Raw genomic sequence first — 21,324 nt, 5'->3', positions numbered from 1 at the left:
TGTCACTGTTACTTTCTCTTCCACTGTAATATATTTCCTCCTACGGCCCCAAGTCCCCGGCACAGTGTAAGATAATACTCTTCAGGTGAGTACAGCGCGCTCCTCGCGACGTGCCGATAAAGTTCGCTTTTCACCCTCTCTCTTTCTCTTTCTAGCGGCGCCGGCAGATGGCTCGTCGACCCGTGGGCACGGTGTAAGACGCAGGAGGCATTCAGCAGTGCACAAGACGGCTCGTGCCACCTCATGCTCCACACGCGCAGAGCTCCAGCGAGGTTGTCGCACGTGCAGAAAGGCCACGGTGTACCGGGGTGTCATGGCAACGAGATAATATTTTTCGCTCTCACACAGTTTCGCCGTTTGGCCGCGGGCGACACTGTCAGCCGCGGGCACGGTGGCCGCGGAATGATGCAGCCTTTCGGATGCCCGTCGAACGAACGCCATCCGATTCCTCGCGCCGCGCGTTCAGCCCCGCCGTGTCCTCACCTAAAGAGTGTATCTTACACCGCGGTTCCGGGTTAAATTCATCATGGTAAACTTCCACTGCCTCGTCTGCACACAGACCGTAATTTCGGGTTTGTGTGTTATGCACGTGCACTATCTGGCGTGTGCATAACTGCGAGCGACCGCTTTCTGGATGTGATATAGCAGGTATGGACTGTGATTTGAAGCTTTGTGACACAGTCGTGTGTGTCATGACGAAATCATCATGACACAAGAACAGCACTGAACACGCTTTCGTACGTTTTTATGGGAAGGTGTATAGCGGTATCCGGGAAGAAACTAAATAGTTTTTTCTCTGGATTTTTGTTTTGTGTGTGTAAGTGTTTCTTTTTTTTTTTTTTTTGTTATTGCCTTTTTGAAATCTAACATGTTTTAGCTCCTTTTGTTTTTAATCGAGACATTCCTCACCTAGCGCTTGACCAGTTCATATTTTCGCCTGGCTCTAATTTTTGGCGTTATTTGATTTCACGTGGGGTTATGCGTATAGATAGGACTTTAAACCGCTATTCGAAAGTCGCATCGCCTCATCTCCACAAACTATCATGGGGCATCTGTCCGTGCGAAATTGAAATACGCGTTCCCTATCTGACTAACGAAATAAAAATCATTCAAAATTTAGGTGCTCGTTTGCTTGTTTGTTTTATTATTATATTCATGGGTTCGAAACATCATCACTAATACAACAAAAGTATTATTCATTACCTGCGCTAGAAAAGCGGTCTACAATTTTGACCCTATGGCTATTTCATAGCTTGTGTAACGACACCCCTCGAACATTCAGTAAGTTTAACATTAAGAGCGTCAAACATATCGTTGGTTCGAGAGTAGCGTTCAATAACTCTATCTTGCCACGCGCCATCAAACTCTGAAACGATATTCCCGAAGCTTCCGTTTCTACTTCAGATCCCGAACATTTTCCCTCATAATTAGGAAGCATTTCCTTTGCGGAGGGAACAACGAGTTGTGTTTCAATTAATGCAGTGTTTAGGCTAGGCTATGTATGCAATGTTTAGGCTAGGCTTTGTATGCAATGTTTAGGTTAGGTTATGGGAGTGGAATACATTTTTTGTGTGTTTTCGCAACATCTGCTTTTATTTTCTTTTGTTTCGTCCCGAGGTTAAAATCCCGTTAATATGCATAATTGTAATGGCGATTGTTTTAGGCGAGTGAGGGCAGAAACCGAGGAAGAAGAGGAAACGAGAGGGACGTGAGAACGCAGCTCTGACTGGATATATTCGTGGGTAGAGGCAAAGTTCCCTTTGTCTTCCCTGCACTCGTCGAACGCGTCAGAACTCGCAACGCTGGCGTCTGGCGCGTGGCGCTCGCAGTCGAACGCGTTCGAAGACTGCAGTGTAGCCAAAGGCAGCGAGCTTTGCCTCCACACACTAGGAACTATAGACCCTTTCCGGAATTCAGTGCCATCTGGTGACGCAAAAAAGCAGTTTAACTTTTACAGCACTAATGGCGGCAATGAACCTGCGATCTGCTGTATTTTATGAGGCACCGTCACTTTCGCAGGTCAACGATAAACGAGAATGTGCACTTCATTGTACAATTCTTTTCAATCTCTTTTAGCGTCGATGGCGAAAAAAAATGCTACCAGTCAGAACGAAGCGCCAACCCATATAAACGCCTTAATAAAGCTCTATAAATCAAGGGGTCTTGAAGCCGAGTGTGTGCTACTAACATATTGACTGGGCCCGAGTGAGAAATGAACGCTTACGCAGCTCTTGCATCCAATTCCTGCTTCACGTTGCACTAACGTCTAGAATCTATAGGCCTCGAATTATCTGCTTATGAGCATCTTCAATTTATTCTTCAGTAAACAGAAGGCCGCCATTAGTATAGCACATGTGCAATTTTTGAGATGATGATAGTGATCAAAGTGGCCAGACTGAATTCCGGAAAGGGTCCAGAGCTCGGTGTTCTGACGCCCCTCTGGTTTCCTCTCAAGCATTTCATTTCCTCGCTTTTTCTCCTTTCCTCCCTCGCTTTCTGCCCACGTATGTTTTACCCCGCATGATCGCCAATGTTGTATTCGTGAGAATTACTCTCCGTTTTGTTGAAGCCTTTTATCAAATTGTGGAGGCAGCCCCCTTCCCCCTTTTTTCCTTTCACATAATACAGAAGAGGTCTTAGTGATAGTTTGCATAAATAAATTAATAAATCTTATCCTTATGCCGTTGTATTCGAACTCCAGTGCATCCCATTTATTTAATAATTTTAACACGAAAATTTCACTACATCAAATAAAGAAACAATTCAAGCTTACGAAAATAAACTAAGTCAGTGCAGCAGAGTCAGTGATTGTGCTCTAACTACATGGCGCTAGTCAAAATCAAAAAGTGACGAAATTGTGTTTGGGATGTTACTGTGTTGCCACAGTACTCAGGCTCGTTTTTATAATAATTTTAAGTGATATCATTGTTGTTGTTTCTTTAAGCACTACGGCTGGACGACATCTACAAGAGGCCTCGAAAGCTTGCACGCAGGTGCTCTGCGAAGCTACGTAAAAAGGAAGCTTCGCAGACTGTCTGCCTCGAGCCAGACTCATTCTTCTGATTCATTCGTCAAGCTCGGGAATACAAACTGTGAATCATGACTCGCATTTCTGTGGGTTTGCTAACAAAATGAGTGATGCTTCGCTCCTTGCCGTTGCGGTGACAATCTGATCGGTGTTTCTGGCGAAGCTTGTCTGGGAAATGTCCGATAGAGCTTATCGCAGACAGGTTCGTGGGAGCTGACCTGTCAGTCCGGAAATGCTCGAGGGGGCGGCGGAGTCTGAAGAAAAGGAGCCGTTGCAGATAAGGCAGCCCTCACAGGGATCCGAAATGGCGTGACTGTGTTTCTAACTCTCCCGTGTTTTATCATTTGTTGTTCCTTTAACACATAATGTGTAAAAGATTAAATGGCTGAGTGTCATGAGAAAGGTGACGCGATTCGCTCGACCGACACAAAGGTCACGTGACTTGACGTTGAGTTGTCAGGTGACCTAACGGTGTCCCTAGACGTCATGTGACAGCCTGACGTCCCATGATGCCGTCACTTGGAACCACGTGGCTCTGTGATGTCGCGTTAGTTCACGCCAAGTTCGAGTGTAATTTATTTATGTTACGGTGTCACGAGACGGTAAACATATGACGTGACATGATGAAATCAGGTGACACCGCGGCGTCACATTGTCACGTGACTTCACACACACACACGCACGCGCTGTATGCGCCTAGAACAACACATTCTGTGCATATTCGAATTTTATCTCATACGATCGAGACATACTTATTTGTTTTCTTTTTATCTTACCTTAGAGCCTTCCTGCTGGCTCAATTTCTTTTACAAACCACGGCATTGTTTGTGCGGTGGCTTTGTTTGAAATTGAACGTCGGTGTGTCAACACTTTGATTTGTCTCAAATTAATATTATATTATTTTTATTTCTTTACGTAACAACAAATTTTAACAGATATATTGTTAAAAAAAATTAATCTCAATTTCTGGGCGCGTGGTTTTTGCAACATTTTCATAGTGTTTCGTGTGAATACTTCCAGGGAAAACAATCACGGGGATGTTCTCTGTACGTTTGTAGTAACAGATTTATTTTTAATTTGCACATAGGTAACGTATTTTTTTTTTATTCCTGATATCAGTATTATCGTGCCTTTGGCATCTGGAGCCTCGGTAAAGCGTTCACCCCTAAGCTGACACGGCGGGGGAAACTATTCGTGCTCGCTGGATAAGTCTTGTGGCTATTTTTCACCAAGTGATTACGCTCTCACTCATGCTCACAGAGCAAACTTCAAAACATCTAGAAAGGTGAAACCGGCCCACTATTCAATGTCTATAACTCAAACCTTTTTGCGAGAAATTTTAAAATTTTCGCATTACACCTTTGCTATAGGTGTTTTTTTTTTTTTTTCTTCTAATCACTACACCTTTCTGATTGTAGTGCCCGAAGCGACACAGCTAATGAAACAATGTTATCTCTCTTATTTATAGGGAAATGCATTTCTCTGTTGCATTAACTTCTTAGAAAGCAAATACATGCAGCTTTGTAAAACACTTGAGGTGCACGTGACTTTTTTTTTTTAGAGAGCAATTTGACGATAGAAGTAACATTCAAAGAGTCATGTGCGACCCAATCGCCCTACAACGCAGTTTCTGCTTGCTTTCTAATAAGAGTTTGATACAACGAGGCATATATTGTCCTATGAAGAAAAGTAGCAAGATTCGAAGCGCCATGCATATACTTTCACTTTCCTTTGAAACAAACAAAAACATTTTGTTCCGTCAAGACACATGCTTTTTAGTCAAGGGTGCCTCGGTCGTTTACAGGAGCTCAGGCTTAAATCATCCAGTAAATTCTCCACGAAAAAGGTGTGCGAAAACACCAACTCACCTCAACAAACACAGTAATTTTTTTAATCTTTTTTAGCACATTTTTTTATTATCTATTTCAACTAAACCACAAGAAGCCGCTAAATTTCGAGGCATGAAAAACACTGTAAGGCAATTAATTTATCGATTAGTCCATAAACACTATGAATAAATGAAATCACAATCAAAAGAAAGTTTTTTTCTTTCTTCGACAGATTATAAGAACCGAAATGTTTTGGTGGCGCCCCCTTATGGTTTTCGTTCGTGACGTCACGACCGGGATCTGCCTCGCTGTGACGTCAAGAGTTGCAATCTTGGCACTTATTATCAGCTGCCAACTAAGCCCCATGGTCGGTGTAGAAAGCACGATGGCAGCTTGGAGTCATCACATTCTTAAAATAACACCATTAAAGTTGACAGTCTATCGATTTTCTTATTGCCGTCGAAGAAAGCAGAATTACTCAAAATGAAGATATCGTAATGAGTGTTTGGACAACCTTTGAATGCCGGCCAAAACTACGCTTTTGGTCACCCATGTCACCAATAAACCCTTCTGTTTCTTTTTCTTCGACTGAGACGTTTCCCTCTGCGTCCACTTTCTACATTTTTCTCATCACAGCCTCGGCTGTTACACAAAATGATTAACTATCAAAGGCTCGCCTGCACACTCCGTCTTTTTGTTAAATCATATCTGTTCACAGAAAGATGTCCCCTGCTTCATCACGATTTGGTGTGAGCAATAGACGTCCCAGTGATCTGTTACTGCCGATTCTGGGTTGCTGCCATATCATTCCGACGTTATCCGTATGTTTTACGCATAGTTCTCTACTTTAGCGGTATCTGGTCGTCCGACAGCACTTGTAACTTTCACTATTCATATCTTTTCGGGTCCTACAGCTACTACAGAAGAAGAACCGGCTATAGAACCCAGAACTTTGTGACATGTTTAATTTTGCTACGAATAACCAAAGGTGACTCTACCCTATGGCTCTACCTTACACAGAAATTAGACCATTCATGATGAATAAATTAAACCAAAATTACTAAACGAATTTCGAAAGAGCGCCGCCTGCAAACATACATGATTAACCATCAAACAACTTTCAAAGAAAGGTAAGGTTTAGAGGGTAAACCGCCAAACTGGCACCTACGTTTGCGATACACAATCACTGTACTAGTTCATGAACATGATGGCAGGAGGCTTCAGCTTCGTTATATGTATTCAGTCTAAAAAACAACCTTTCAATTATATTCAGGCACAGTTCAGCCTACTTGATATTGAACATTCATAATTGTACCAGAGCTGCTAGGCCCTCGGTGATTCTAATCGCTCTACAGAGTTTGGTTGACTCTGCATGGACAAAGAGTTGTTCGGAAAGCTCTAGGCGGAAGAGACATGCTCACACTTTGACTCGCTGGCGGCACGGGTTCTAAGCAACACCTTTGTCAATATAATATCGTCCCCAGGAGCCAACATCGGCGTCAAAAGCGAAATGCCTTGAGCCCTAAAAGCGGCGCGCGGAATACCAGCAGCACCAACCTAATCGGCGCTAAATCAGGAAGGAAGCGGCTCAGACAGAAGGCAAACGCCACAAGCCTGCGGTGGCCCCCCTCATGAACCTAAAGTGGGGATTTGCGGGAACCAGAGACGTCATGGACCGCAGAGAACACGCAATTATCACCTGTTTTCTCCTGCTACACTTTTCTTTGGGGAGGAACTTATTGCCACATGCTTAGACTTACTCTGTACGCTGCTTCATATAAAAGCTAATAAAACATTAACTCTCCACCTTTCTCCTCCTGTCATGATTCGGTAGGTCGTGGAGTCTTGCGATCGTGAAACTAGACAACACGCGCGCTGCGGTCATAAACAAACGAAGTGGTTGCCAGTCCCGTTTAGTTCCGTCTTGTCAAAACGTCTCCAGCCATGGCAGTGACTTACAGCGTCTTCAGTGTATTCTGAGCTAGTGAATACGCTAGAGACGTGTTTACAAAGATGGTCACCTTTGTTTACAGAGATAGTCATTTTGCAAACACTGAAAGACGATAGCAAATCAAAGAAATGTTCTTATTTATACATATAAAATATCGCAAAAAAGACAAGGACAAAAAGTAAACAGGACAAGCGCTAACTTCAACTAGATTTACTCAGGAAAAGCGAAGCATATATGCACACCACACGCGAAGCAGCAACACATAAAAGCTATCAAATCAGTATCCGATTATGCCAAAACTGAAATTCATTCCGATAGAAGACAATTGTGTAAATCTGGTTGAACGGTAATGCTACCCCTGTTTCCTTTTTGTTCTTGTCTTTTTTGCTCTATTTTATGTTTCATAAGATGAAACAACTAGCCCAACAACGTTCCCCACTAGAGAAGTTTTTGCAGTGTGTAAGATATGAATGTCAATTCTCCGAAAAGGATCGGGCAGAATCCTCCAGCTCGTGCATTCCCTATTTATAGCCACATTCGAAGTTGACCGATTCACTCGCACTTGTTAGATTTATTGCAGGAAAGGTGAGTGGTTCGCGGAATTCTTCAGTCTCGTTTGAAGTGGAACAGAAGACTGACTTCTCAAACGCCTTCATGCCAACCCGGGCAACTAATGCACTCAATATATTTACTTTTTTTTCGTGTTTTTTTTTCAAAACTAAATAATTACAAGTATTTTTAATCTTAACGAACGTTTTACTGAAAGTCTGCCAGCGAAGTCACAGGTTTACATTGGTCAGCCGCGCTACAACTGTCATGAATAGCAGTGTAACAAGCTTGTGCTCAAACATCCCCACTTCATCGCGAATATATGTACAGATATTCGCATATAATTTCCTCACCTGTACTTACTTTTTTACTACCGTCTGTAAAAAATGTCGTAGTAGCTATTATATTTCTTCTCGTCCCGCTTTTGTAAAAAAGGTTCAGCTAAAGCTCCTAGAACTTGTAATTTTAAAGGGCAAAAAAGGTTTATTGGCTAAAAAATAAAAATGGAAAGCAACGCAGCTATTGTTTCACTTAGTAGAATACTTGAACTTGAGCCCAATTCTTACGAAAATGGCATATCTAGACTTATATAAAGATATTGTTATATAAAAAATTGGGCATACCTGGCCATATAAAGCACATCAGTTAATATAAGGCATATCTGGCCAGCTATGCCCAATTTTTTATATATCCATATCTGGGTCTGCCAAATAGGGATATATCTGCCTACCATATAAGGCCAGATATGTCCCAATCAAACAAGACAACCTTTATATGTATTGTTGTTTTCCACAAATATCTACCAAAAGTGACTTCTCATCTGCATAAGAAACATACCCATTGAATATTGAGCATGTACCAACTTTTATTAATTTTTACAATCATCTGCGCTTTACGCCACTCGTGATTTCGCTCAACTTAATTCCCAAGGAAAGCAGGATTATCGACATTCGCGTAACGAATGTCGATGAAACGTTAATATCGACGAAACGTGTGTCCATGAAACGTGTATCCACGAGAAGGTGGCCGTGAACGTGTTATTACGAAACGCAGGGGGAATAGAGAGATCAGTATTCTGCCTGCGGCTGTGACATCATTTCAGATGGCCAATGGCAGGTGACTGCTGGTAGAATTTCGGAGAAATTAATCTGCTGCTTGCCAGGAGATAGACACGGCCTAATTCTAGAGGTAATCTGGAAGGGTACCTGTAGGAAAGCGATCAATTGTCGCGAAGTACACTGTTAAAAAAAGTGCCGTTATATTACAGAACCGTACTGCGCTAACTCATGATGCCAGACATTATCTGTAACCTTCCGTAATACCACCAAAGCCGTAGCTGACAGTTTACATTATCATTTCTGTACAGCAGACATACAGCAATAGAAGCGCAGTACGCAAGTACAGGACTAAAGCCGCAAACTTAGCTCCAGGTATCCAAGTCGTCGAGTGTTCAGACAGTATTGAAGGCGTAAGGGAAGGGTACGGTTTCAGTCCCGTATTTTCATACTGCACTTCCATTGCCGTATTGTAACGGTAACAGTTCAGTTACCGTACCCTTCCCTTACGCCTTCAATACCGCCGGAACGCTTGACGGCTTGCATACCTCAAGTTTAGTTTGCAGCTTTAATCCCGTACTTGCGTACTGCACTTCTATCGCTGTGTGCTCGCTGTACAGTAACAATAATGTGAACTCTCAGCTACGGCCTTGGTAGTATTACGGAGGGTTACAGATAACGTCTGGCATCATGAGTTAGCGCAGTACAGTTCCGTAATATAACGACAAATCCTTATAAACAAGTGTAGTGTGTCTGAAAAAAGGGACAAGACAAAACGGAGGCAGTTTTGAAATTGAAGAACTATATTGTAAACCGTAAAAGAACATAATTATAAAGAAACCTTCATGGCATCCGATCGATCATCAGATGAGCTGAAAATAAAACAAATTCATATTCAGATGATTGAAAAGGCTACGGGAGGACCACAACCACTTGCACAAATTGCAGAGGCGCACGCACATGAAGTCACAAAAACCTGTACAGCAGGGGCTCCCAAGCTCACAGAGCGATGCTCTAAGCCTCTGGTAGCAGCGCGCAAAAACACAAGGACAAAGGGAGGAAATGCACAAGGCGAGCGCTGAACTTCAACTAAATGTTTAATGAAAAGGAAACACCGAAGTCCTGTGCATTCGTCCCTTTGTCCGTGTGTTTTTGCATGCTGCTACCAGTTATAATCATGCACCAACTCGCCTGTGCATTGCCACATTGAGCCACTCAGCACCATGACAGATCAAGGTTGCTGCCCTCGACCCCTGTGAATGCAGTGTTGTGCCGCCATTTGCTTTTCTTTTTAATACAAGACAAGACTGGAAACCTTTTGATACCACATCGTACACATGCCAAATCAAATATGTACTCACACTGTTCCATTTTTTCTCAAAAGCAGCAAGATCTGTGGCGGCTTTGATTGCTCTTGCCCGAGCTCCTTTCGACCTCCCGGCCTCCTGTCGTGACCCATCATGTTGTTTGATACCAACCTGGTATCTGAAACAAATAGCAGATTGGCCCATAAGTATTTGGTCAGAAACCAGACAAGTGAAAAAAAAATTGCAGTGAAGGATTTGGGATCAGTACTTGCTGATATTTTACATGCACAACTAATGTCGAAAGCCCTAAGCTTTGCCACCAAAGTCACATAGGTGCACAGTTCAAATGTATAAGTGTGTTGAAGGTTCCTGAAATAACAATTAAGCCATAACAAGCTGAGCAAAACCTACATTTAGGCCAGCAGACTGTGCACTGTGCACTTAAAGAAAATATGTCAAGGTACAAATTCATGCCTAGATTTTGAGGAAAATAAAACAATGAGGGAACAACAAAAAAATATTGTAATAATGTGTCATTTTTCTGACAGAGGAGAAAATCTGGCACTCAAGGCTTCCCTCACTCAGATGCGATGGGGATACAGAACTCGGAATATTTCAGAAGTTATAAGCCCCATGTGGCACATCTTAAGGGGTAGGATTCATATATGCAACTTTTAGACCTACAAAACACTAAAAACATGTTGATTTAAAAAGATATTGAACAGACAGCAATGTAATTGATTTGAGTCATTTGGGACAAGCTTTGGAAGCAAACAAAAGTAAATTTTATAGCAGCGACATAAACAGAAGAACAAGTACATACTTCGTGCCAGGGATGGGCAGTATTTCAAATACAAGTATTTGAACTACGTATTTCAAATACTTTGTGTATTTTGCATTTGTATTTAATTAAAAATTCTGTAATGTATTTGATGTGTGTATTTAAATACTAAAACGTGTGTATTTCAAATACAATTGTAATTAAATACAATTTTGTGGGCGAAAATACATCCCTCAAATTTATTGTCACTGTCCAGAGCAGGAAGAAAACTACGTTCTGCACCGAATGCAGTGTCTCTCAATCAAGCACAAGCGTTTTGTGACTTTGTAATTACGATGCTAGTCCAGGGAAAGAATAGTGACGAAATCGACGTTCACAGGCAGACTGGCTAAATAAGTGACAGTGACAACTTGTGATGCTTTCCAGCCTGATTTCCATCCATACTTTTGCCTCGAACATTCTAAATGCGCGGGTCATCCAGATGTTTGTAACTGGTGCGAGTTGCAACAATAAAAAAATCTGTAGCTAGTGCTGCGCGTCTTGGTCGTCTCGGTCCTTTGATTGTCTATAACAAAATGTAATCAACAAAAAAAAAAAAAAAAACTGCTTGAAGCTCTGTACTTTTTTCACCTATTACGTCCAAGCTGATTACATATTTTTTTTGTGATTATATTTGTATTACGTTACTAGAGCCTCGAGCACTAACTCCCGAGTGTGCGATGCAAAATTAAAATGAGATACCCAGAAACCTGTTGCAGGTGCCCTGAAGTCGCTGACGCAAATTTTAAGGAATGTATTTGGAAAAGTATTTGGAAGAGACCAACTACTTTTCTCTCTGTATTTGTATCTTGTACTTAAATACTTTTTTGCTAAAGTAATTAGATTTGTAATTAAATACATTTTTGACGAAGCATTTTGTATTTGTATTTCGATACATATTTGCATGTATTTTGCCCATCCCTGCTTCGTGCTTACTTCTTTTATTACAATACAGCATTAAAATTTGTCTGTTGTCCTACACAGTCACAAAGCAATTCCTCCTCTGCATTTCTACTCGTAATTAAGCAAGCACTCATTTGCATAATTAGTATTGCAGACAGTTGAATGACCTAAAATACTCAACTAGCTGTTAATGATTGCTTAAAAGCACCAGACATGGCAAAAGGAATGTTGTAAGAGAATCATTCTCTTTTTTTAGGAAGCCACATTTTGGCCACCCACTGTCGAAAGAACATACGATTGATAAACATGTATAAAGACGAGAAAAAGGTATTCAGGTACAAAATCAAACATGAACCACATGCTACTAAAACATGCAGAAATAAAGCTTCAAAAAGTTGTGAAAAGGTTGTATATCAGTCAAATTTAGTTATGAATTAGATGAATTAGAGATCATCTGCACATATCACTTCTAGACACTTTTAGAGTGATACAGAATAGTGTGGTGCAGTAAAGAAACTCTTAAATAAATAATTAGCTGAGTATATTAAACATATTTTGAGGCTCCAATTTGTTTCCAGCCAAAAATAATTTAATGATGTATACTGCTTATGACTCTGCCTTCTAACTGAATGCCAAATAGAATTATAAGTAAATAACACATTCAGTAAAGATAAAACAATAGGAATAGTAGATATATTGACATATTTATTTGTGATTTCTGGGATAGGATCAAACATAGTCACATTGTAACATTAGGTGAAATTTTTAAATCGAATTATTATGCAAGATATAACAACCTTTAAAGTAACTGAAGAGTGTGTTGGTAAAATTCACAGACCACAGAAAGAACAAAACATACCCGGACGAAGGACGACAAACATTTCTTTTAATTAACAACATGAATGAGCTTAAAAGCACTTCCTTCAATTCAGACCGCCAAGGAAATTGAGAGAAAGGGAGGCAGAAAGAGAGAAAGGCAAGTGTCAAAAATTGTAAGGAAGGAAATAAGAAAAAGAGTGAAGTAACAGCATGAGTTACAATTCTAACTTTACACTTTCCTTTTTATCTTCCTGCCTCCCTTTCTCTCCATTTTCTTGGCAGTCTGAATTGCACGGAGTGCTCTTAAGTTCATTCCTGTTGTTCTTAGTTGAAAGAAATGTTTGTCGTCTCCTTCGTCCCGAGCACGTTTTATTCATTCTGTGGTCCAAGAATACAACACCCTATTGTGGTTTAATAATGGACTCTGAAATTGAGCTTGGAAATATGGGTAGCCAGTGACAAATTAAAGGGCAACTCTACTCAATTTAGAAAATTTCAAGATAGTGGATGACCTTACTTTGAAAAGCACTCATGAACAACTCTACATTGTTTCACGAAAAGTAGAATATTGTTTGTGCAACTTTGCTATTTATAACTCAAGTCGCAAATTGAAACCGAAACTTCGGCAAAGAGCAAGCAGCGACGTCAGTTGCATGCACACTCATGTCCATGGCAGATGCATGATTACGTGATTTACCCCACTCACTGGGTCAACTCTAGGTAGTGTTGTCTGAACTGACTGGACATGTGATGGCGTTGAAAGAGAAAAAAGCCGGTGTATACAACAGACATCAACATGACGTCACATCTGAAGGAAGTGCCAAAGTTGGCTAGCCTGCACATCGCTCGCTAAAATTAGCAGATTAGCGCTTGTCAAACTTTGAGGGTCCAATTTTATATACAGAAAGATTTCAGTTGTAGCCTTCCTAGATGATTATAAAGAGAACTAATCGTTTTCTCAGCCAAAATTCAGCAGAGTTGCTCTTTATTGCCTCTCATGAGGCTCAAAATTATCAAGGAAATAAACCATACCTCTGAATGAACTCAAGTGTGGTTCCCGCACCTTTGGCATACTGGATGTTTAAACAATAATAAAGGGCGAAAAGGAGCTCCACAGCTTGCAGAAAGCCCACATCTTCCACCATCACCTCATGGTCCACAAACAGCTGGCAGCTGCATTCGAAAAGTGAGCGGCCTAGGAAAGAAACAAGCGATTAATGTAATTAATGCGGAGAAAATGTGTTAGTATCAGATGTATCGACCTATCTAGTCAAGTGACCAGAAAAGTCATGCGACCGACACCACTACGCCGGCTTTTTCTCTAATAGGGCTTTTAACGCTCACGCATTAAATGAAGAAAAAAATACCATTGTCATATTCGCATCTCGAAACTTCTATAGAGGTATTACCAGCAGGGACACTGAATAGGTAGGCACACCGATATAGGATTGTGACGCATATCTGAGACTGAGATGCATCACAATCACAGATAAGGCACACCTTATATGCCAAGCCAAATAAGGGTCGCACTAAATAGTGTTGAGCTACCATACCCAGTAATGACATTAAGTTATGCAAAGTGCTCCTGAAGGTTTGAACAAAACAAAAAATTTGTATATGAGCATGTAGAATCAAACACTTTTTGTTGAGTTTGTGAACAGAATCAGTAGCATGGAAGTCTGATGCCAACGTGCAATGCCAGTCGTCGGTTTCGTTTAAATTGCTTTAGCTAGAAATTAAATGACCGGAGACCGCATGCGACCCCACATTCTACGAGCAGAAAATTTGGCTGTTTGGGTTGGACAAGACACAGAATGCAGGCCCAAACAATCAAATGCCTCACAGGCACCTGCTGTTTGGGCTGTATGCCGTTTTGTGGCACTTTCACTCACAAACCAAAATAAAAACTTCTCTTTTTCTTGCTGGATCAATCAAACATTGATTGTCAAAGTATGGTATAATACCAGGACATGTGCTTTACATTGGTGCTTGATAAGGCTGCCGAAACCAAACAATGTGGTCGTCTATCTAGCTCTGGTCAAAATCGGCACACCACCCTTTGGTTACACCACTGCAGTATTCCAGCACTCTGGTTACACCACTACAGTATCCCACTACAATTGAGTCACTAGGAGTCATCTGCACTGACCCCTCTTCTCTCTCTCACTCTCAAAATGGCACAACCCACGATAAAACGGTCTAGGTTGTTGTTCCAAAATTCAACACAAATTAAAAAAGAAAGCACCTTCAAAAATACAAAGCATGCAAGGAAAAGACACATGACGCTCACCCAGTGCAACAATTACAGGAGAAGCAGGCAGACTGTTACGAAACTCCTCTGTGATTTCTGTTGTCACCTAAGAAAAGTCAGAAAACATGTGTGGTTAATTGAGAAATGCACAAAATGCTAGTGAAGGTACCATACATCTATGGGTCTATATTTATTCCCACAGAATGTAGAACTGTGGGACACAAGCAAGACGACGTAAGGCGGATCGCAAAGAATGATGCCCGAAGAACTTATCGTGGCCGGCGACTTTACCGCAGATGCACGAATATGGGGATACAAGCGAGACAATGACAGAGAGTGCAATGTCTTCACACCCGCCAAGCAGGCCAATCTATGAATTCTCAAAGAAAAACAGACTGCCATTCGCATTGGCAAACGTCGCACTGAGAACGACACCCCAAGACTTGACATGGGCCATACACAACATCCAAGCCCGAGTGCGAACTGCTCCGACGCCTTGGGAAGCAAGCACCTACCCGTCGAAATAGAATTAATGACAGAAAGACACCCCAACACTAAATGACAGATCAGCTTCATTAACCTAGCACCTGAAAAAGTGTCTAGGTGAGCGAATAATGAAAGCCACATCCACTCAGAAGTACCAAGCCAAACAAGACGACCCAGACCCCGACCTTCATCTCCTCAACTTGTGTGCTATCCGACTGCAAGCCCAACAATGTTACAGGAGAAATAAGGACTGAAAACTCCAAGCCAATTTCAATGCAAGCACGGTGAAGATAAAAAATACACCCAGAAGCTCCGTAAACAACTGAGGTGCAAGCTCCGAGATAACACACGACGAGTGTGGGGCACATTTAAAGGACTCTGGCAGGAAGGCCGACAACTTTAAATCCACTGCTTCCTGGTACACCAAACCATTCCCAAGTAAATAAAACAGTGTCTGCCGCCGCATGCGAGTTTTTGTCTTCCCTTATCCTTACTATCCTTGGTGACAACAGCGCCGCCTTCATTGAAAAAGACACAAAGGATCCCCTATTCTCCCAGGAAGCCAAACAACAGGCCCACTGAAAACACCTCACGGCTCTACTCAAAGAAGACTTAGACCCACTCCCAGATGGTAATTATACCAGGTGGGAAGAGGTTCGCCTGAAAAGACAACGGACCCACACCACTATGGTTTCCAAGGAAACAGCAAAATGTAACACCCACAAGAACATGGTGCATAAGCCGCCATACACAGGAAAAAGACAAGAGCCTATGCGCCCACTGCGAGGTCACAGTCACAGAAGCGCACTCCTGGTACTGCCCACACATGCAAGAACCCCAAACCTTGAAAGAGTCTGTTAATCCCACGGGTATTCAGGAATACCAAAAGGCTATTCTCCATTCACCCCTCACTTATGTGAAAGAGGTTCGTCTCACCCACTTTATTTTCATCTCACCCTTATTTCCTTTAACCCTTCATCCCACCTATAGGACATTTTTAACTACAAACATTTGTTGTCCTAACGCTCAATAACAACTAAAAAACAACGTTAAATAAGCAGCAATGTATCTGCTGATATCTGTCACAAAGCCTCATTGTTACACCTGCGGGACAAGGAAGCTGCTAATATTAAAAACAAATGATCCTAACTTAGGAGTCGAAGTGGAAGTACAAACGTTTGTCACTAGTTAATTCTCTAGCACAATTTTTGTGTTAACTCTAACACTCGATCCCAAAAATGCAAAACATCATGTGAACCCATTAGAAGCAAGTGGTACAAGAGTGGGTGCCCACCGCCGCTCCCCCTTTGGTTTAGTGAAATATTTATGTAGAACATACTATAAGATGACCCAGCCTAGAGTTGCATATCTTCCCATTGCACTCTAAGTGAAGTATAATAAGTTGAGCCACCTCAGCCAGGAAAAGATTAAGGAAGGTTTGGCTCCTCGTAGAGCAATAGTAATTTCACTTTTTACGTGCTCATTATCAGCATTGTCGTCAGATACCAAGAAAGCGTTCACAAAGATTTTGCAGACAGTTCTGAAAAAGTGGGGGGATGGTCGCTCAGAAAGCGAAACTGCAGAAAGAGTACAAGGCATTGCTCCAATGGTTAAAAATCACTAGGTAGGCGCCTATTCGGACATAGGTGCATGACCGGTATGTTACGGTATACAGGAAGACTGATATAGCTGAAAATTTCAAAAAATGAAGAAAAGTTTAGTATTTCCAGATGCATAGTTTCTCAGTGGAATGCTGACTGCCTGTGTGAGACTTCCAGGAAGTTATTTTCAACAAGGTCATGAGGATGTGTCTTTGGAAACAAATAACCTGGTTATTATGAATGCTCCTACCTGATGTAACTGGAAGAGCTCTCCGAGGTTTTCTTGAAAGTAGGATGCAAGCAATGGGAGGAGGCAGACAGCTGCTGCGTTTTGATCTTTGAACTCTGCCTCGGCCTTGTTGATTTTGAGGCTCCACTCGAGCACAGCATCATTTTTGGGGCTTGAACATAGGAATGTCACGAGGAGGAGGACATCTTTGGGCAGGCTCAATGTTCCGTCCAGACAGACACCTGTAAGCCTTAAAAAATTCATGTTATCACTGACTCCTCATATCCAAAATCTTTGTAATCAAAATACCTTTTTGGGAAAAGCAAAATATTGAAGGAAAGAAATCTGCAAGGACCACTGTATGGTGAAAGTAGCAATCGTATTCGTCGTTCAAAGCACCTTTTTATGAGCATAATAGTGTATGTTTGTTTTAGGAGTGAGTGACTCTTGCAAAGAACTGAACATATTCTGCCTTTTTAAAAAGGAAAGAGTCTTGATCTAAGTGAGTGGGATCCACATCATCAATGACTGAAGGCACTTCACTCTCAACGTCTGGTTTTTCCCTAATGTTCTCCAGAGCATTGTCATCCTTGCTACAGCATGACGTCACTATTTCATCCTACTCTACTGGCTCTGTCACCACTGATTTTTTTTTTCCATTCCCATGGCATATGGAAAGATGGGTCATGAGTGAACCCCATGTCCTAAGCTGGCTATCACACGCATCAATTGGACAAGTTACAACAGTTGGCGGGTTGCCGGTGAGATGTTTTTTGAGGTGCTCGATAAAAGCCTTTCCAGGGCTCACCTCTTCACTGCAGGAACTAACACTGCATGTCCGGCAGGATTGGAAGTTAGTTGCATTACGAGGTGCAAGCGGAGAATGACACCTTGTGATGTGGCTTCGCAATGAGTTGTAATTTTTGAATGCAGCCTCACAGCCGACAACGCTGCATGGAACACCTCTTGATGATGTTTCATGATATAATGTGTGCTTGAAGAATGTGTCCAATGATGTAAACTTTTTCTGGCATCTTTTGCAGTGATGTCTCATCTATAACCAAAAAGGAGTGCTTGGTTTATTTCAAGTTGATTTAATATTGAACATGTTTGTTGGGACCCTGAGAAATACAATATCCTAAGACGACATGAGAGCTGAACAATTTGGCTTTTTTTTTTCTGATAGAAGGTCTACTTTAAGTCCCAAGATCTGCAAAAAAACATTTTTCTGTCCCAATTTTGTACTTAAACACATTATCTTTGCATTTTTATAAAGATACCTGAAACATTACCAATATTCGAAGCAATCATGGCGAAGTCCTAATCCAAAGATATTAATCCTTGACCCCAAATTTTTTTATTCCTGCCACAACTGAAGTCAGTGAACATTAAATCAACTGTGCTTGTGAAGATAATGACACACAGCATAAACATACACCTATCTAGAAATTAACACAGTAAGGATTAGCACTTAACGTGAGCTTTCATTAAGTTTCAAAACTAACATTGTGTTTAAACTGAAGTACAAAACAGCCATCCTCAATGTTCTGTGTTAATCTGAAGGCAATGTTTCTATTTACACCAGAAAGATAGAACACCTGCACCAGCCTGTCTACACCTGCAGCGTGCGTGTCGTCTTGTCGTCCAGTCTTAACATACAAAACTATGTTTCCGTGTTCTTTTAGGTTGCCCGAGCCATGAGGAGCTACAGTCTAGCATGCTGACATTGGGCAGTAGTAATATGAATGGCCGCAGTAATTGTCATGTGAAACGTTCGGCTAGGTTTTCGCTTCTGTGCATCTAGCTTGAGAGGTCAGGTGAACAGAGCTCGGCTGGAATGGTATAGCGCCTTGTCATTCATAGCTTGAGCAGTGCAATGAAAGCCAGGACGACGCAGCGCTATTTGATTTAAAGTGCTGCCAAGGGCAAGGGAAAGGAACATGGAAAGGAGTAAGTAAACAACGCTGGCAAGGAAATTCCTCCTCTCCTTGCCAGCTATCCATCTGCTTCCTCCACTCCCACCTTCCTTTCCCTAGCATTTCGCGCTGGACTTACTGTTTTTTTTTTTTTTCTTGCTCTTTTCCATTTTTTGTTTGCGCTGCAGTCTACCGCGAAAATGTTTCACGCTAACGCCCCGCAATTGCACAGTAATGTGACACATTTTTTTTACCACCTTTTGGGGCAGAAAATTGGTTTTCTAGATATGTGGGCCGGCTTGCATGAAGCAGAGTCTCGGTTGAGACTGCTCAAAGAAAGCGCTGTCAAGGCTAGTGCTAGAGCTTAAACCAAGTCCTAGACGCTCGCGCGCCCGAGCCTTGGCAGCGCTTTCTTTGAGCAGTCTCAACCGAGACGCTGTCTCTTGCAAGCCGGCCCAGGCATCTAGTTTGTTCTCCTTTCTACCTCAAATACTACAATAAGGCAGATGACTTAACTCCAACTACAGGGTGTCACAAAAGAAAATTTACACGGTCTTTTTTACCGCAAAAAGAAACTAGGCATCGCCGAACGCCCATTTTCCGCCCAAAGGTAGAGCTAGAGGTCACAACCAGATGCCAAAGTTTCAACCCGATCCGATAACTTAATCAAAAGTTATAAATGATTTTCTGAAAATTTCAATGGGAAAATGGCGGCCGACGGAGTTTTCAAACACATGGGGCTCTATGGCACCAGAAACCGAAAACGGGCGAAAATGGGCTCCATTTTCCCATTGAAATTATCAGAAAATCATTTATAACTTTTGATTAAGTTATCGGATCAGGCTGAAACTTTGGCATCTGGTTGTGACCTCTAGCTTTACCTTTGGGCGGAAAATGAGCGTTCGGGGATGCCTAGTTTATTTTTGCGGTAAAAAAGACCGTGTAAATTTTCATTTGTGACACCCTGTATAAGGCAACATATCTCTTTTTTTTTTTTTTTTTCCACTGCTGGCAGCCACTTATTACGGTGCAGTTACCAAATCATTTCTTGCCCAATTTCATTTTCTTTTTCTCTAAACACACGACGCGCTTCGTGCACCCTGCTGTGCTGAGACCGTTTCTTCTCTGAACAGAGCTGTGCCGCGGCAAAATGTTAAGGCTGAAACACATTTACAAGAAAAGAAACCGAATATAGAACGGAAATCGGAGGGTGCAAAAATTGTTGCACGCAAATTTGGGAGACAAGTTACACGAGAAGACTGATCCCGCGCAAAAGGCAACGTCCTCCGCAGTCAAATTAATGCAAACAACACCAAACGTGCACTCATACATATATATATATATATGACGCCGTGATTAGGACTTGACAGAATCATCGGATAAAAAGAGACTGGCTGTATCAGCTTTGGTTTTCGAAGCAACCGAGGCCTTCACGCACCGGTACAAAGACTGCTATTACAACAGATAAAGTAAACAGAAGCAACGTGCGGAAACCAGTGTACGTATGCCACCGGTCACGACATCCTTCTACAGCCACACGCTTGCCTGGTTCTTATTCACGAAGTTCCTGGTAGATTAATTCGTTCTTACATGCATGGAGTCAGCCACAATCGGCGCTCGATGTTTAGTTGAGACTGAGATGTGCACCGACACGAGCATCGGCCGACGTACAGTCGGGAGCAAAAGTTTGCGGGGCACGGGAGCGCCTGCCGAAAAGACTGGCTGCGCCTTCTCACGCACGTTGCTGCTCCAAGACTCACGCTATGCGCACGCGCTTCCTTTCTTGTTCGCGGTCATGCTTTTTTTCGCTCGCTTCCGTTCGACACGCACGATATATAACTGGGACTGGCGCAAGGTGCCGCGAAATGTTATCTGTAGCATGCGTGAGTTTCGTCACCCACCACGGCGGCTGAGGCAGACGCGCGGCGTGATGGCTGTCATAGCGGCACCTTGCGCCGGTCCCCGGTTATCTCGTGCACGTCGGGCGGAAGCGAGCGAAAAAGTCATGGCTTCGAGCACGAAAGGAAGCACATTCTCGAAGCGTGAATCTTGAGAGCGGCCGCGCGCCGCAGAAGGCGCAACCAGTCATTTCGGCTGACACTCCCGCGCCCCGCAAACTTTTACCGCCGACTGTACACGAGCGAACTCACCGCGATCTTGCTTTGCCCGAATGCCACAACACAGCGAACAGCCCACATAATTCTCAGTCTCCGCAATGCTCCGTTCACCACATACACGTAACACGACAAAGATTGGCGAAAATCAGTCTTCGTACAAAGCTGATCAAAAACCGCGGAAACACTCAACCAGCCTCGGCGGCTGCCGCGGCTGCGCCATAGCGTAGAAAACCCGGAGAGGGACGGAACGGACGGAACTCCCGAAGTAACGTTGCGACATCGCTCCGTCCCCCTCCGGGTTTCCCCGCCGAAAAAAAAAAAAAAAAAAAAAAAAAAAAAAAAAGGCAATAGGAGTTGCTGTCTGATTTTCGTTTGCGATTTCTTCATACAATTTGGCCGCTTTTCGCAAATGTGTTTCAGTCATGACTCATTACGTAGAGTCCGGCGCCGTCGCTACACAGTA

At 42.4% G+C, this 21,324-nt stretch overlaps 1 protein-coding gene across 3 annotated transcripts; it reads right to left on the bottom strand.

Annotated features, from left to right (window-relative positions):
- Positions 1-9,193: 9,193 nt before the first annotated feature.
- Positions 9,194-21,092, bottom strand: LOC115322682. 3 transcript variants are annotated; one of them, XM_042289582.1, is made up of 7 exons: positions 17,637-17,841; positions 16,850-17,078; positions 14,552-14,618; positions 13,294-13,456; positions 9,774-9,897; positions 9,604-9,665; positions 9,194-9,284 (listed from the first exon to the last, which is right to left on the bottom strand). In XM_042289582.1, the coding sequence occupies exons 1-7, from the start codon at positions 17,807-17,809 to the stop codon at positions 9,242-9,244; spliced, it is 861 nt and encodes a 286-aa protein (XP_042145516.1). In that variant the 5' UTR covers positions 17,810-17,841; the 3' UTR covers positions 9,194-9,241. The 3 variants fall into 3 exon arrangements, with proteins under 3 accessions (XP_042145516.1, XP_042145517.1, XP_029838897.2); XM_042289583.1 differs by lacking the exons at positions 16,850-17,078; positions 17,637-17,841 and adding an exon at positions 20,895-21,092; XM_029983037.4 differs by lacking the exon at positions 9,604-9,665 and having other exon boundaries at positions 17,637-17,839.
- Between the last annotated feature and the right edge of the window lie 232 nt (positions 21,093-21,324).

Source organism: Ixodes scapularis, unplaced genomic scaffold (genome assembly GCF_016920785.2).
Source record: "Ixodes scapularis isolate PalLabHiFi unplaced genomic scaffold, ASM1692078v2 PGA_scaffold12__126_contigs__length_90152505, whole genome shotgun sequence".
NCBI classification, from domain to species: domain Eukaryota; kingdom Metazoa; phylum Arthropoda; class Arachnida; order Ixodida; family Ixodidae; genus Ixodes; species Ixodes scapularis.
Note: the sequence above shows the minus strand (reverse complement) of the source record. Positions and strands in the feature narration are given on the sequence as shown.

Excerpts from the sequence above, each read along its gene's own strand:
- LOC115322682 (XM_042289582.1), bottom strand. The coding sequence starts at position 17,809 with ATGAAACATCATCAAGAGGTGTTCCATGCAGCGTTGTCGGCTGTGAGG. Across the intron at positions 13,457-14,551 it reads TCCTGTAATTGTTGCACTGG|GCCGCTCACTTTTCGAATGC; the intron begins GTGAGCGTCATG and ends TTTCTTTCCTAG. Across the intron at positions 9,666-9,773 it reads TTGAGAAAAAATGGAACAGT|GGGTCGAGGGCAGCAACCTT; the intron begins GTGAGTACATAT and ends CTGCATTCACAG.